A 16103-nucleotide genomic window follows, 5' to 3' on the forward strand; every position below is an offset into this window, starting at 1 on the left:
CAGTAGCTTAATGCTGAAAAAAAATTGGCAAAGTAGGGAAAATTTGAATTAAATGGTGAGGGCAACAATATTTCTGTTAGAGAAAATCAGAGAGCAGTCTGCAATTGAGGTAAAGAAATATTTGAGAATTTACAGTATATTACCCCGGTTGGAGTAAATAAATGTGAATATTCATCGGTTTGTTTGTATTTATATTATTGTTTTGGGTGTAACATTTATCTGTTTTGCAGATTTCGTTTTGTAATCCCACGATCGTATTCAAGCCATTTGCTCTTATGTTCATGTTTATAAATGGTTTTATCATATTTAGTCATTTTTGGGCTGTATTCCCCTTGTTTCATTTTGCGTTGCAGATCTTTTGGACTGCATGTGTCATACTGTGGGTATCGCAATCACCTTGTTTTTTCCAATATAATGGAAATAAAACACACTTTTTGACCCTGAGCTTTTATTCCCTCATTTACCTGTTGGAATGGCGTCATCACTGTACCATTCAGAACTTTCCCAAAGCATGTTTTTGTATTATGAGCATGCATGGGGCATGATTGTGTTTATTATGGTAACTCCCATGACCATTCTTATGTCTCTGCTAATCACAGACCAGGATGTCTCCAGGTGTTATTCCACCACGGATGGACGCCACACACCCCAGAGTAGAAGACCTACTCCTGACAGAGAGGTACAACACTGAAGCTGATTGCTAGTATTCTCAACACAAACGTGCACTTCATTAGGAGCACTAAATAGATCATTTATTTCTTTAAAATAATTCAAAAAAAACACCTGATGTGTTTGGCACTATAAAAATAGTTCAGATTGAACCTCAACAGGCTACTTTATTTTTTGTCTTTAGCACAGCACTGTTAAAGTTTTTCACAAATAAAAAAAAAAAGCTGTATTTTATGTTTTGCCCGGCTTTCTTTCTCTCACTCTCATCTCCTAGGTCTCCCATAAACAGATGACACAACTTATTCTGTTCTCTCTCCTCCATCAGAAACAGCCTGCGAGAGCCATTTATGATTTTAAGGCACAATCAGCTAAGTGAGTACAGTAAATGCACAGTGCTTGGACGAGGAAGCCGAGTTTTAAAGCACGAATGCCTAACTGCTTATCACATCTCGACTCATTGCATTCAATGTTATGATTTCAGATACTTATGCATTTCTCAAAGTCAAAGTTTCTTTTGCTTTCTAAGATAACTTTATCGTCACATCCTAACCACCACACCTGGATGGCTTCCGCTGATTTATTTTATGCAGTCTTTAAATATATGCATGAATAAAGCTCATTTTTGCTGTACTTGGTCTTATTTCATTCTGCTTCAGTGGCTGATGTTTACATGAAATAAGCTGTGTTGGTTTAAATGGTCAGTTGATGTCTTCTTCACACCTGTGTGCTGGCACTTTGATGACATGAATGTGTTGCAGGGAGCTGACATTTAAGAAGGGTGATGCATTGAACATCATCCGGCAGATAGACAACAACTGGTATGAAGGGGAGCACCACGGACGAGTTGGGATATTACCTATATCGTATGTAGAAGTAAGTGTGCAACTGATAAACTACGTGAGGACCATAGATGTGCACCATTTTGTGTCTTATGTCATTTGTCTCTTTTGATTTCACTCCTTCGACGCGCACATTTACACTAATGCACACGCAAAAACAGAAGATGCCATCTTCAGAGAAGCAGCAGCCGATTCGTCCTCCTCCGCCAGCACATGTCAGAGAGATCGGAGAGGGAGTAGCTCGCTACAACTTCAATGCTGATACGAACGTGGAGCTGTCTCTCAGAAAGGTAGTCTGTTTATTGTTTGTGTGTAAATGAAAAGCTGCAATGTAACTTGTTTTGTAATGGTTTATAATTACGAGGCGAAACCTTTCCTTTGCTTTTTGAGGAACTCTACTGTTTTGAGTTTATCTACTGGACTTTGAAGTGATTGTATAAACTCAAAAGATGCAAAATATCTATCTAAGACAAGTCATCATCCAGATGTAGTTACAGGGTTCCCACCAGGCAGTGAAGATATGTTTGATGTGATTAAAGTTACTGTGTAGAATTTGAGAATATCCTGCCTGCATTAAAAAATATACAGTGGTAGAAGGCAAGACATGAGACAAAAAAAGTCCATCCAGTGGCTCTAAGAAGTGTTTGTGTGGTGTGTGTGTGTGTGTGTGTGTGTGTGTGTGTGTGTGTGTGTGTGTGTGTGTGTGTGTGTGTGTGTGTGTGTGTGGTGTGGTGTGTGTGTGTGTGTGTGGTGTGTGTGTGGTGTGGTGTGTGTGTGTGTAGGGTGAGAGACTTATTGTGATAAGACAGGTGGACCAGAACTGGTACGAGGGAAAGATTCCAGACACAACCAAACAGGGCATCTTTCCTGTGTCATACGTTGACATTGTCAAGCGCTCCCCGTCCAAGAGCTCTGCCCACCACATAGACCCCCATAGTTACCCTGGCAACAGGACACCAAGCTCTACACCCATCAAGGTAGGAAAATCACTACAACATTGTGACAATAGAATGCAATAAACCAATACAATATAGTAACACAATTCTAACCAGCAATTTGTTTTAAAGTGCTGGTTAGAATAAAGCACTTTGAGCTGCTTTTATAAATGAATTGATTTATAATTTGTGGGTATTTATTTACGTGAACGTCAGTGTTGGTTATTGACTAACCTCACAAATGCCAACAAATATTTTACATACTCAAAAAGTAACATGTTGTAAAAATAAATGTCTCCAGTTTATGTTAATATATTTAAATAAATAAGTCAATGCATCATCTGCATAAGGGAGTAAATACAGCCTTTTAAGCTCTGTTTAGCCCTCAAATGAAACACACATACATACATACATACATACATACATACATACATACATACACAAAACACACAGTGTACTCTGTGTTCCAGTTTTATAAATTACACTGTTCTTCTTTTTCACTTCACTTTCATGGAGCCTTTCTACCATCTACCTCCATCCTCCATTACTCGTGACCTCCCCTCCCCTCACCCCCTGTTGAGAAGGCTCGACCTGCAAGCTATCACCAACGAGTGGCTGTCTCTCACGTTGGACCCGTCAGCGTCTACCCCAGCTTGCTCCCTCTCAACCACCCCTGTACCGCCCACACCACCCCCCCCCTCCCCACTGACCTTACACCTTTCCTAAAGGCTCAGGAGCCCAATGTGCCGTCACAAAGAGGCGCGGCCATGCTGCCCCAAAGGTTTTCCATAACTCCTCCTTTTAAAGAAGGGAGACTCAGTTTAGATCACACCCCCTCTGCCGTGCCATTCTCCCAGCCACCTCCTCCTCCTCCCCTTCCTCATTCCTCATATACCTCTCGACTGCCTGTCTCTTCACTGCGATGCAACAGTGGCAAAGGAATAGCCCAAGCATTACACATTTTTAAGCCAGAGGTTTTGTCCTGCACAGTGCCAGAGCCCATAAAGTCGCCCACACAGGTTCCACCACGGCACAAGTCAAATGTGGAAGTACACAAAAGCAGCATAATCCCTGATATTGAGCTGCAAGTAAAAGACCCTTATGACGAGCTGTTGTCCATGGTTCTGGATGGTTCTACCAGTAAAGACGATGCTTACTTTTCAAGATTGTCTTTGGTAGATTCCCCACCAGCTACGCTAACCGATGAATCCCAGAGCAGGTTTACACTAAAAGTAGAAGAATCCCATCAGCCAGCAGTGAAACCCGCAGCAGTCACTCCAGCCAGCGACTCGGCAGGCAGCGTTCGGTTAGAGGTGCAGTTTCACAAGCCTATGACAATGGAGCCACTACCCATCACTTGGGGAGGGCATTCAAAAACTCTGAACGAGCAACCAGTCGAGCCTCAGAGACCGCCATCGGTGACAGGAAGGGGATATACTGAGTTGTTCATTGAGGAAGAGGATGAAGCTAGAGAGGACAGAGAGGAGGACATTAAAGGTTTAAATGAGAGACTCAGTCCACAGGTAGAGCATGGTGTGAGCTTTGAGAGCAACACTACAGGGCCCTGGAAGGGAGATGGAGAGAAATGTTTTAAATCCAAGAAATAATAGAACTACTTTTGCCTTCTCTTAAAAAGTTTGACACAAAGGTCAATGTACTTGTCACGTAGCCATAAGTCTGGATGCATTTACAGGGAAGTAATATGTTATATAACTAAACAGTTTAATGATCAAGGCATCTATGGTGACAGATGTTTCTTAACAATAATGTCGATTGAGGAGTGTGTTAGATTACCAGTTGTTTTATACCCTCATCTACAGCAGTGCATGTGACTCTGTGCAGAGCGAAACAGTCTTTGTGTTCCATAGGCCTTTTTTTTCTTCACAGAAGACATTTTGACATGTCACAGTAGGAAAGTGTAAATTGTCAAATTTAATATTTGCTGATTTCCATTCAGCTGCTTCAGTTTCAGGGTCCTGGCTCACTGTCACACTCCCATGGCTTATTGGGACACATGAACAGAATGGAGTCCTCGATAATGTTTTTAATAACACCTGTGCTTTTCCTACTATGACACATCTGCTGTGAAAAAAAACCTATATGTTTATTAAATCATTTTTGATGCTGCTATACAGTGGGTCTATTTCACACCCACAATGGTGAATAATTCATATAGTGCCCCACATAGTAAACAGGGAGTGATCTCAAATGTAAGTGTAAGGATAAAGTACTTTACACGTGAGGAGGAGTTTTTGACATTTTATTTGTGCATTAACAATCAAAGAGGAACTGTATGGACACTCAAGTCTTAAACTATCACTATTGCACAGCAAACTGTTTACTTGTTTTTTTAAAAGCATGCATTTAAAATATTTTTCTCCACGTCCTTTCCTGGGCTCAGTAAAAATCCTCAGCATTTAGCTTCTGTGACTCAGAATTGATGTGTGTGTCATTACCTCTATAGGCTGATGTCTCTCCTTCCACTTTGACACGGTTTCCTCCCCCCGGCCTCCCCTCACCCTCCACACCACCGCCTCTGACATCCTTACCTCCCCCTTCCTCTTCTTCTACTTCTGCGTTCACTCCTTCTTTATCTTCTACTTTCACTCCTTCTTCAACTTCTACTTCTTCCTATGCTCCTTTATCTTCTACTTCTTCTTTGACTCCTGTATCTACTTCTACTTTCACGCCTTCTTTATCTTCTACTTCATTATCTACTTCTTTCACTCCATCTTCCACTTCTTCCTTTAATTCTTCATCTTCTACTTATTTCACTCCTTCTCCATCTTCTACTTCTTCTTTCACTCCTTTGTCTTCTTTCTCAAAGTCACAACAGCAGGATCGTAACACCATCCCTACCTCTCCCCCTATCTCCCCTCGGCCCCCATCCCTGCCTCGCCTCATGACATCACCGCTCCCTTCAGTCTCTCCCTCTCCGCCCGTCTCACCAGGTCCTTTTCACTCCTGTCAGCCCTCTTCAAACGTTCCCTCACAGCGCTCTGTCTGTCACCCCCCAAGCTCTCCCTGTCTGTCTCATCTGGTCACGTCCTGCCCCAACTCAGAGTCGCCTATTCCCCCTTCCGCCCTGACTCCCCCTAAACCCGCCTCTCCTCCCCTCGCCACTCCGCGCTCTCCCCCAACTGTACCCCATCCAGGATGTAGGTCTCCCAAGGTGAAGGTAAAGCTGGAATGTGGAGATGATGGCGTTGATGTAGATTGTGCTTGTGGTGCCAAGCACTATGAGAAGAACTCATCTGATGATACCTTTCTCTAACTTTTGTGTCGTTGACATTACTGAAGCTGAGACTATGGTTGAAGTGATTAGGCAACTAATCAATTGACAGAAAAAGTTTTCAAATCTGATTAATCGTTTGTTATTTATGCGAGGAAAATTATGTGACAATTTGATGCTTTTTTTGTTTTATATCATTCTAAATTGAGGTTTTGGACCGCTTTGTTGGACAAAAATTCAATCTGGTGAATTGTGATGGGTATTTTTCACTATTTTTGGTATTTTTAGAAACTAAACGATTAATCAAAATGTGTCAACAGATTAACAGTTATGAAAAATAATCCTTTTTTATGCAGCCATAGCTGAGACTACTACGCCGTTTGCACACTAACATACATTGTGCACTGTCCTGTAAGTGATATAGTGATGATTTATGGACAACAGAAACATTCTTGTTCTTGCTCATGTTGGTTGTACTGTGGTGTGTTTAGGAGGATTGGCATTGGCATGCTGATGGATTACGTTTTAGAGCACGTCGTTAGCCTTTGTGCTTGTGTGTTCAGCTCTTAGTGAAGGCTGTTGACTCGTTTACTGTTGAAGATTATCGGTGTGTTGCTTCTGGTCTTTCTGCATGTTAAGCAGGATCCAGTTGTTGGTGGTAAACCTCCTCGTAGCCCCATCTTGTTCCGGAGATCCTATCTGTCCCCCATTAGAGGGCGAAGGGTAGGGGGGCATGTCTTCATTCAACCATGCTCATATTGTACACTTGTCTCTGCGCAGGAAGGAAATCTTTAGAAATAAGTAACCATATAATTCATGACCTATACACTACCGGTCAAAAGTTTGGGGTCACTTACAAATGTCCATTCCACTCCATTACAGACAGAATACCAGCTGAGATCAGTTGCATTGTTTTTTTTAAGCAGGGCAGCAGTTTTCAGATTACATTATGTGCTTACATAAATTGGATAATGGTTCTCGACTGTTGTAGAAAGAAGTGGCTGATCTTTAATGCAATATCTACAATACCCATTATCAGCAAACATTCATCCAATGTTCCAAAGGCACATTCTGTTTACTAATCTGATATCATTTTAAAAGGATAACTGAGAAAACATTGGAGAACCCTTTTGCAATTATGTAAACACATAATGTAATCTGAAAACTGCTGCCTTAATTGGTTAAAAAAAAACAATGCAACTGATCTCAGCTGGTATTCTGTCTGTAATGGAGTGCAATGGACATTTCTAAGTGAACCCAAACACTGTGTGTGTGTGTGTGTGTGTGTGTGTGTGTGTGTGTGTGTGTGTGTGTGTGTGTCCTTACACATGCATATATCCTTACACATCGTTACACACATATGTATGTATGTATGCTGTATTTCAAATACAGTGTCATTTTCCTTTTTAGAAAAATAGAAACTGTAGTATTTCTGCTTTGAGTGTTTGGTTGGTTTGTTTTTAAAGGATTTGATCACACCTCTGGGTGTGAAAATATACCTCATTCGTCATAAGCGACAACATTGGACAAGTCTTTCCCTTTGACCTCCTCAAACCCTAAACAAAAGCCTCACAAATAACCAGATTTTAACTTTCTGTCTGTTTCTGTCTTTGTCACAGCGATTAGTTCAGGACGCACTCCGTGGTGGAGGAGACCCGTAAGTTATAAATTTTATTATTCCACTGATTCTCTGTTAAAAACAAACTCTAATGCTAAACTGAAGGCTTAGCAAGGTATACAATATGTTTTAAGTTGTTAAAAAATGTTAAAAGTTTAACTTTCTAAAGTTTTTTTTGTTTTTTTTACATTCGTTTCATTGGTTTAACATTTAAACACAAACGGATAGAGAAAATACTGGATAAAGGAGAAAAAACGGATCATATTCCACAGAAAAAATAAAATTACTGTTCAGTATCATTACTGCAGAATATCAAGAAGCGTGTCCGTTCACCGTGAGTTTTTCTAACACAGGTACCAGGCCGTGTACAACTACGGGCCTCGCAACGAGGACGAGCTGGAGCTGAAGGAGGGCGACATCGTAGATGTGATGGAGAAGTGTGATGATGGCTGGTTTGTTGGTAAGAGGAGGGACTGCAGTAGGGGTGCACGATATTGAAAAAATGTGATATTGCGATATCGATAATGAATATTTCGATATCGATATTTATTTCGATATTTTTAAACATATGTAAAATTACCAAAGTTATGGGAAAACGCATCAAAAATGGATTTCATATTTCCCAGTGCTAAAACAATACATTTAAAATTTTGCCTGAATTGAAAGAATGATATATATATTCAAAATGTAATGATTTATTAAAAAACTAATAACAATAACATATAACAATATCTTATTTCACCAGTAAATTCCTGTTAACGACAAAATAAAAATACACTGGCTGGGAAAAGGGTATTTTACAATTACTTTGAATGCAGCACGAGGCTGGCGAGGCCAAACCAAGGGGGTAAGCTTCGCTTCAGAACGCGAACCTCCGATGGCGCCATTTTGTTGCTACGAAGCGATCACCTCTTGTTAGCATTACACTGACCGCCATTTTTTTTTACGTCACTTGACTGCGAATAACTTTACATCTGAAGCGTTTAAAGACTCCATTTGTCCATTGTTTATTTCTAAAGAAACACGACAATGTATAAAAGGCTCCATTACCTTGTACCTCACATTATAGCTCCGTAGCAGATGTAATGATAAGCTAACGATTGTGTCATAACTAAGTGACTTACTGTCGCACAGTAGAGGAATTACCGTATAGTACAGGAGAAGCTCGCAGGCACTTTTGACTTACATTAGCTGTTTAGGTTTAATTACTAATGTTAACTAGCATGTTAGTTAGCAATAATTAGCCTGTGCTTATGTTATCTCCTTACATATACCTACGCTCTCCGTCTCTGTAAGATTGGAAATGATTGAGATTTCTCTTGTCACAGCTACCAGAAGACTTACAACTTTCAGACACGTTGCTCAATCACATTTACGTTGTCTCTGTCAGTTGGAGGCTGCGCAGTAAAGCAAGAGATCACCGGAAAAGTGCTTCTAATAGCCTTCACTGGTCTCCGTCCAGAGCAACGGGGTCTATTGTTCCATTATATACTGTCTATGGGCCAAACCAGGGCCAAACCTTCTATGTCAATGGGCCAAACACTGTATGGGAAAGCGTATTTTACAATTTCTTTGAATGCAGCACGAGGCTGGCGAGGCTCAGTCTGTGCTGTTTTTCAGACAACGGCAGCTACAGTCTGGTGTTACAGTTATCTCAAGTGAAATACAGACACACTCTTCACCGTTTAGCTGTCAGCATTTTAACCTCATTTTTTACTCTGTTAAAATGCTCGGTTAACTGCTAGCTAACGGTAGGCTAACGTCACCTGCTGTCAGGTGTAGCGCTAGCTAACTAGCTAGCTAACGCTAATGCCAAGTGTTTGTTAACTAGCCTCCCGTGCGGCGATGTTTCAGTTGAGTTCCCTCTAACGTCCGTTTTTGGATCATCGGAGAGAAGCGCAGGCATTTAAGTGGCACCTAAATAAGGCGCTCCACGCAGCTGATGTTTGTTTATACTTCTCCGCTGGTGTGTGCGTCGAGCCAGCCGGTGTGTGTGTGGTAGAGCGAGGAAGAAATGAGTGAGTAGCGACTCTAACGTTATAGTGAGAGAACCAAAGTGTCTCCCCTGTTCTTTCTGAACATGGTGGGAAATCTGGAGCAGGAGAAGTTAACCCTCTCCTTGATTTCATGTTGTTTATGGAGAAGGAAAACCAGGAAATGAGTCGGGGAATTGCAACGCTACCAAGTGATGTGTATTTTTCGAGAGGTGCATCAAAGAGTGTAGACGTAACAAGAGGCTACACTCAATAGAACGTTGTGCTGCAGCTAGCAATGGAACAGTTCAGCTAGTTGCAGCTCCGCCATCTCGGACCGAATGCAACACAATGTTCTATTGAGTTTCTCCTCTTGTTGCTTCTGTTCTTTGGTTACATGTCGGGCGGGATGCGGCGGAAAATTACGAATCCCACTATGGCCACGCCAAGACCCGCCCTACGAAGCAGCTCGATTGGTTGGGGTTAGGCATTTCACCTCGAGTGGTTAAGGTTAGGGGATTGGTCAGGGGATAGGACCTGTACATGTAAGCATGGACGCCTGGCCAATAGTAGTGTGTGAACGCTATTGAAGGGCGGGTCTTGGAGTGGCCATAGTGGGATTCGTAATATCGCGGGCGGGATGCAACGTAAACAAAATATCGCGAGACTTCCGGTATAATATCGCGCAACGTGATATTGCGATAACGATATTGAGTCAATATATTGTGCACCCCTAGACTGCAGGGTTGTGTAGATATGATACTAGATACATTTATTTTACAGAACAGCTGGGCAACAGATGTTCACTGTGAACAGATACAGTAGGTCAGATAGATGCTGTAACTGTATATGCTGGGTTCGTGGTCTGGTTGGCACAGTGATGTAGGGGTATTTAGCAATATATCAACAAACCGATGCCACTAGGTGGCACTGTGATCCCACCACATGTTTAGAACATCACACTTAAGTCAACATTATCCTGCACAGCTGAGTAAGTCTGATGGCCCTGAGAATCTGCTGCTGTGTAAATCTTTACATTCTTTTAGGAAAAACTTGCCCTCTGAAGGTGTTTTCATGCGATTCAGTTTGATCTCTAGGTTTGGCTGGTTTCCAGACTGCAGTGAGCTGGAATAAGATCAGCGACTGCTGCTGCCAAGCTTCAGCCAGAGTTTGGAAGCACTGACGATCTCATTGTATTGCTCTTTGTTTTTGAAAGGAACCTCCCGAAGGAGCAAGTTGTTTGGAACCTTCCCAGGGAACTACGTGAAGCAGCTATAATGATGATTCCAGACTCCACTCCGCCCCGCCGTGGCTCCGCCCCTTTCTGTGACACGTTCATCGCCCACAGCACCCGCAGGACACCACCTCCCAACACCGGTCCCCCTCCCAAGACCTGTCGCAGTTGTGTGTTTGCGTGTATGTGTGGCTCTTCAGCTTCACACAGACAGAACATTTAGCTCTAACTAGCCATCTTTAATGGAAGACTTCTATGAAATAACGTTGTTGCTGTTTTTTTTATCTTATCTTTTTATCCTTATTTTTCTATCATGGAGAACGCAAACGTCGTGCTCCGGTCAGTGACCTTTAACTTTTGACTGTAATGGAAGGATATCGAAGGAACTTTGCAAACGGTCAATGATAAAGGGCAGTTAGATCACCACGATCACCTTTTTTTTTTTTTTTTTTTTTCTGCAGTATCTCAAACTTAACAACACTTGTTACATTTCATTTCAGTGTTCAATTACAGATATCCCCAAAGACATTCGGTGCAGAGAGTGTTGTAAGAACAGCATTCTGTCAGCAGGAGTGTTGTATACCAACTGTGTTGAAGGGATTGCAGCCGACTTACGTGTGGAAAAGAATGTGTGCATGTATCAATGTTCTGTGTTGCCTAAGGTATTGATTGGTTGATAAGAATTTGGGGATATGAAAGACTATCATTAATCATTATTAAGCCACCATTTCAAATATTGCAAATGCGGAAGTGTGAAAAATATTGACACTGTTGCACTTGCTGTCTAAACCTGATTCATTAGATTTAAAGTATTAGAGAACACAAAAATATTTTCGACTTTTTGGTTCTTCATCGTCACACTAGGATTGATGCACTTTAACGGAACTTTAACACAATTTTGTGTTTGTTTTATCTCAAATTTCACTTCAGATTTTACACACTAGACGTTAACATGTCTGTTGGGGCTTTGCTGTGGTATTGGTCATGTTTGAAAAGTGTATGCAAAAAGGTTACCGACCTTTTTAGGTATTATATTTATTAGAGGACAAGTGCTGGTCGAACTGTGTTATGACGATTTCAGAAAGGATGGAACAACAGGATGTTTTTCTAATATTTTTCAACAGCAGCAAACCCACATTTGAAGGATTGTTATTGTATTGTATCATTGTCCAGATAGATGCTGAGTGACCGAATACACAATAGTTGATGGGCTATAATTATGCCAGGTGTCATGATGTTTTATGTTGAATTATTTAAGTCAGATGCAGGATTAGATAGCATTTTATCAAAAAGAACTTGAGTCATTTAACTGCAGACTTTGGTGGCATCTTTTAACCCTGTTGTCAAAGTAAGCTGCTCACTGTGTCATGTTATATTCTCCCTGGAATTATCGGCAGTATCCGTCTTAGTCATGCTCGGTGAATATGATTTGTTTGTTTTTTCTCACAACAAAAGAATTGTTAAAGCACCTTAAGATATATTTTGTTTTATCATTCATTGTCCTTCACGTCACCCCTGTCATCCACTACTTCAGCTGGTGTGAGAACACTTTGTGCGTGTGAGCGGGTGTGTGTGCTTTTTGTAAGCCTTTTGTATGAGAGATGAGAAATGGCCAACATCCACTTGCTTTATAAAGTCAGCTTTTTCTCACCCACCATCATATTTGGTTTCCTCTCCTTCTTTCTTCACATGGTTCATCAGTGGTGCTAATTTCCACTTTTTCAAAGTTAATATGGTAGCCAGGCATGTAGGGCTTTTTTCTCTCCAGTGCTTTGTTGTTTTAAAAGTGAGTGACGTATTTAAACTCAAGTTACTGTAGTTAGAGTGAGTAAAGTTGGTGATTGCTGCCTTACATCCAACTCACTAATTTAATAGCCATGTATATGTAAACCTTCTGTGATGCAAACAATTAATTTATGCATATATAGTCTAGAAACCATCAGGAAAGTGTGCACAGAATGATCACAAACTACAGTGTTGAGACATACAGTAAACCTTTAGTCTGCCTTTGATACATTGGGAACCCATTTAGATTGAAGACATGAATTTGACCCCTGATATGTTTATACATGTAATGAAAGTGTTAATCTTATATGTTATTCATGTTAATATCAAATTCAATGCACACTCTTGGACCTAAGTATTTCTACAATATCTTAGCATTTGTTGGATGATTTTATGGGGCTGTATTGCTAATAAAATCCAGCTGGTAGATGAAATATTCCCAATTATTTATTTTTTTCCTTTCACCTTAACAGAAAAGACAACATCATTTGTTGATTACTGAAAAGGAGATCTCATTTATGATGTTCAAAGGTACGTTGCAGAGTTTTTAACCCCTATCCTACCAGTTGATTCTAAGCACTGCGGTGACGTAATACATGTTATTGTTCTCCCCGTTTCACACAATTCCACATATGGACAGTTGGTGGTGGTAATGTGCAGTAAAAGGCAGCAAGGCTTTGCAGGTCTAAACGCACAATGCTTTGGGTGATAAATGTTAAATGTAAACAACTGTTTGTTGGGGACTATAAACTAATAAATAATACTTATAAATTAGGTGCTCTATTTAAGGCAGTAGGAAGGTAGCAGTAACAAAAAAGGAAAATAAACCACTATGCCCATGTTCATAGTAATTAAGGAATATGTTACCTAGTGAAAGAGCATGGCTCATTAAAGTATTTTTAATGGTTTTTTGATAACAATGCTCTATGGTACAGAGAAATAAACTATAGGGCATATAGGCACAATACAGACGGTGCTTAATTATTAATCGTTAATAGGATCGGTTAATTGTTAGTTTGGGTCTTTTTCATTGAAATGGTTGATGATAACCGAAATATAAAATATGACCAAACTTGTTTAACTTCTCAGCATCCAGCAGGAATGTATTTGTGTGTACTCCAGGGTGTGTCAGTGTAGCGTAACATCATTGTTGGGCATGGTTACAGGTGCGACACACTTGGAACATAGACTGTAAAGATAATGGACGAGGCTTCCGGGTCTGACAAGTGAAGCCAATGCAGAAGTGACTTAAATCTGCATTCTATCTAATTTCCTGAAGGGGGCGACTCTACTGGCTCCAAAAAGAAGTTGTTATTTTTAAAAGTCTATGGGAAAATGACCCTACTTCTTACTTGATTTATTACCTCAGTAAACATTTTCATAATAAGTTTATGGTCTCAAATGCTAGTTTCAAGTCAGTCTTCAATACAGTGTGGTGTTCATTTAGTAAATTATGGTCCCATTTATTTTAAAAATTGCAAGAAGCAGGGGATGCTTTAGGACCTGTCAATCATGACAGAGGCTTAGCAGTGCTAACCATGGCTTATATAGACCTTAGTGGTCCCCTAATACTGTATCTGAAGTCTCTTTCCCGAAATCCAGCCTTGGTGCAGAATTACAGCCACTAGAGCCAGTCCCACAATGAGCTTTCCTTAGGATGTGCCATTTCTGTGTCTGAAGCTATTGAGGAGGAGAGGGGTGGGGGTGTGGCCTTGACCATTTGCCACTTTGCTCGTTTGAAAGCCATGATGTCTCTCTCTCATGGGTGGGCCTAATTCTCTGGGTGGGCAAAGCAGAGAAAGGGGAGGTAACCTTTCCCCTTATGATGTAATAAAGGGAAGATTTCAGATCGGCCCATCTGAGCTTTAATTTTCTCAAAGGCAGAGCAGGATACACAAGGCTTGGTTTACACCTATTGCCATTTCTAGCCACTGGGGGACCATAGGCAGGCTGGGGGAACTCATATTAATGTTAAAGTGTCCATATTATTGTGTCTCTGGTGCTTCCACACGCATACAAACTTGAAAAAAACAAAACATCCATGCTGTTTTGAGTGAGATACGGTTTCTGAATGTCTTCTGCCTTCAGTCTCTGGGTGAGCTGTTCAAAATCTGCAGGGCTTTCTACATCAGAAGCTGAGACGAGGTGGCTAACCGTAGCCTAACATAGCTCGTTCTCAATGGCAAAACACTGCTACAACACACACTAGTTCACCATAATCTACAAAAGAACTACTTACATGTCCCTGTTCTGCAGGTATTCCACGCAAAGTTGGAAGTGCGCCATCGTTTAGAAGAAGTCTCCCGGCTAATCCTGCCTTGTACTGACCGAAGTTGTAGAAACAAACAGCTAGCTGATGTGATCCTTACCTAGCTTACTGCTACTACATGTGCGCCTCCCAACAAAGATGGGATAGAAGTGCGATGCCTCACTGTGTAGCTAAAACAGAGAGCTCAACACACAGGATGTAAAGAGGATCTGCAGAAATGTGCAGTACAACAAAAATATGGTGTTTTTAGAAAATTAAACCATGTAAACCTATTCTGGTACAACCTCAAAATACAATTATGAACCTGAAATTAGCATAATATGGGCACTTTAAAAAACCTCATAAAGTGAAATGTTCATGCCATGGGGCCTTTTAAAATAGCCGTGCACTTGTTTTTGGGCATTGTCTGTGTTTTCGTTTTACAACGTTGAACCTCTCACTGGGCTAGATTTACTAACACTAGCGCAGTTTGCGCTGCGTCTGTTTATGCGAGTTCGGTAATAGCGCACACTATGCTTCCACATTTTGCGTAGTATTTATAAACCCTGACACCCATCAGGCAATCGGCGTCTTTCTCCGCCCACTATACCGTAAATTGCGCTGTAGCGAAGCGGTACTTGTGCTATGATATGGCTGAGTGCAGACTGCGATATTCCCACTGCTGATGCTATGACTGTTTGAAATGATCCTGCTGCCAATATTTGTAATGTAGCGAGGAGTTTAACAACTGCTGGAATGGAATGTGAACGCTGAGTGGGAGATTCAATGTCATCTTTGATTTCTTCCAGTAACTCTAATATTGCATGGCTGCTTTATCTGTAACGCTAAATGATGTTGTGGTCACTGACAAAGTGTGATTCTTGTGTTAAAAATATTTTCAGCCTCGCCTATGTCTTCGTCTTGCTCAAATTACTGTTGCCATTTCACCAGCGGCATAAAGGTCTACGAGGAAACTCGATTGCGGCTGGTTTAGACCTGCTTTTAAGAGGCGACTAATTTCCCCCGCAGAATAGAGACGCGCTCTTACTGACAGTCTTTGTAAATACCACGGAATATATAATTAGGTGCACTTTGCGCTTATCCTCCCACCTTTTTGGGTGGAACTCCCACTTTCCCCACGACCCTCCCATGAACGCATATTGAAAGCGCAACTTGTTTCTTCTCGCTCATGTGGCAGACAATCTGCGATTTTACCCAAGTGCGCCCTGTCTGTAAATCGCCCGCATCGGTTTTCGTCCGTCTTTGCGACCAAATAGCACCTGGAAACAGGCGCAAACGGCTTGATAAATCTAGCCCACTGTGTGTTTTCACTTCATCAAAGTTAATTGGAACATTTTTGTTGCATAAAAATGTCAAGTTCAGCATTCTGCCAACCAAGCTAGCTAGCTAGCTACCATTAGAGTTAGCTGGGAAACTGAAGGGAATTTGTTTGCCGAATGGCAGCAGCACCTGGAGGTCCGCGTTTACCCACCAGAAAATCTCCACCGGATGACTCTCATCAGAAGGGTTGAAAATGGCCACCTTTCCCTTTTTAGCGTTTAGCTTAGCG

At 41.2% G+C, this 16103-nt stretch overlaps 2 protein-coding genes across 10 annotated transcripts in view; both read left to right on the forward strand.

Moving 5' to 3' along the window:
- The window catches only part of sorbs2a (sorbin and SH3 domain containing 2a), a 68192-nt gene extending 55473 nt beyond the window's left edge, over nt 1-12719 (forward strand). For 6 of the 8 annotated variants that reach the window (XM_028590939.1, XM_028590967.1, XM_028590931.1 and 3 more), the window contains 6 exons: nt 600-679; nt 944-1041; nt 1428-1542; nt 1670-1798; nt 2291-2485; nt 2960-3186. In XM_028590939.1, coding sequence (XP_028446740.1) covers nt 600-679; nt 944-1041; nt 1428-1542; nt 1670-1798; nt 2291-2485; nt 2960-3169 — 827 coding nt within the window. In that variant the 3' untranslated portion in view covers nt 3170-3186. Of the gene's footprint in view, nt 1-599; nt 680-943; nt 1042-1427; nt 1543-1669; nt 1799-2290; nt 2486-2959; nt 3187-7294; nt 7333-7646; nt 7754-10482 lie in introns of those variants that run through there. The other 2 variants (XM_028590949.1, XM_028590958.1) reach the window with 2 other exon arrangements.
- On the forward strand, nt 3186-6547 carry LOC114563953 (mucin-2-like). Of its 2 annotated transcripts, XM_028591009.1 has the most exons (3): nt 3186-3966; nt 4908-5621; nt 6318-6547. In XM_028591009.1, the coding sequence occupies exons 1-3, from the start codon at nt 3211-3213 to the stop codon at nt 6468-6470; spliced, it is 1623 nt and encodes a 540-aa protein (XP_028446810.1). In that variant the 5' UTR covers nt 3186-3210; the 3' UTR covers nt 6471-6547. The 2 variants fall into 2 exon arrangements, with proteins under 2 accessions (XP_028446810.1, XP_028446819.1); XM_028591018.1 differs by lacking the exon at nt 6318-6547 and having other exon boundaries at nt 4908-5729.
- Nucleotides 12720-16103: the final 3384 nt, after the last annotated feature.

This window comes from Perca flavescens, chromosome 2, assembly GCF_004354835.1.
Source record: "Perca flavescens isolate YP-PL-M2 chromosome 2, PFLA_1.0, whole genome shotgun sequence".
NCBI lineage: Eukaryota > Metazoa > Chordata > Actinopteri > Perciformes > Percidae > Perca > Perca flavescens.

What these genes read in the sequence shown, in the direction of transcription:
- LOC114563953 (XM_028591009.1), top strand. Translation starts at nt 3,211, where the DNA reads ATGCTGCCCCAAAGGTTTTCCATAACTCCTCCTTTTAAAGAAGGGAGA. An exon ending in ATGAGAGACTCAGTCCACAG is followed by an intron (nt 3,967 to 4,907) that starts GTAGAGCATGGT and finishes TTACCTCTATAG; the next exon opens with GCTGATGTCTCTCCTTCCAC. An exon ending in GTAGGTCTCCCAAGGTGAAG is followed by an intron (nt 5,622 to 6,317) that starts GTAAAGCTGGAA and finishes CATGTTAAGCAG; the next exon opens with GATCCAGTTGTTGGTGGTAA.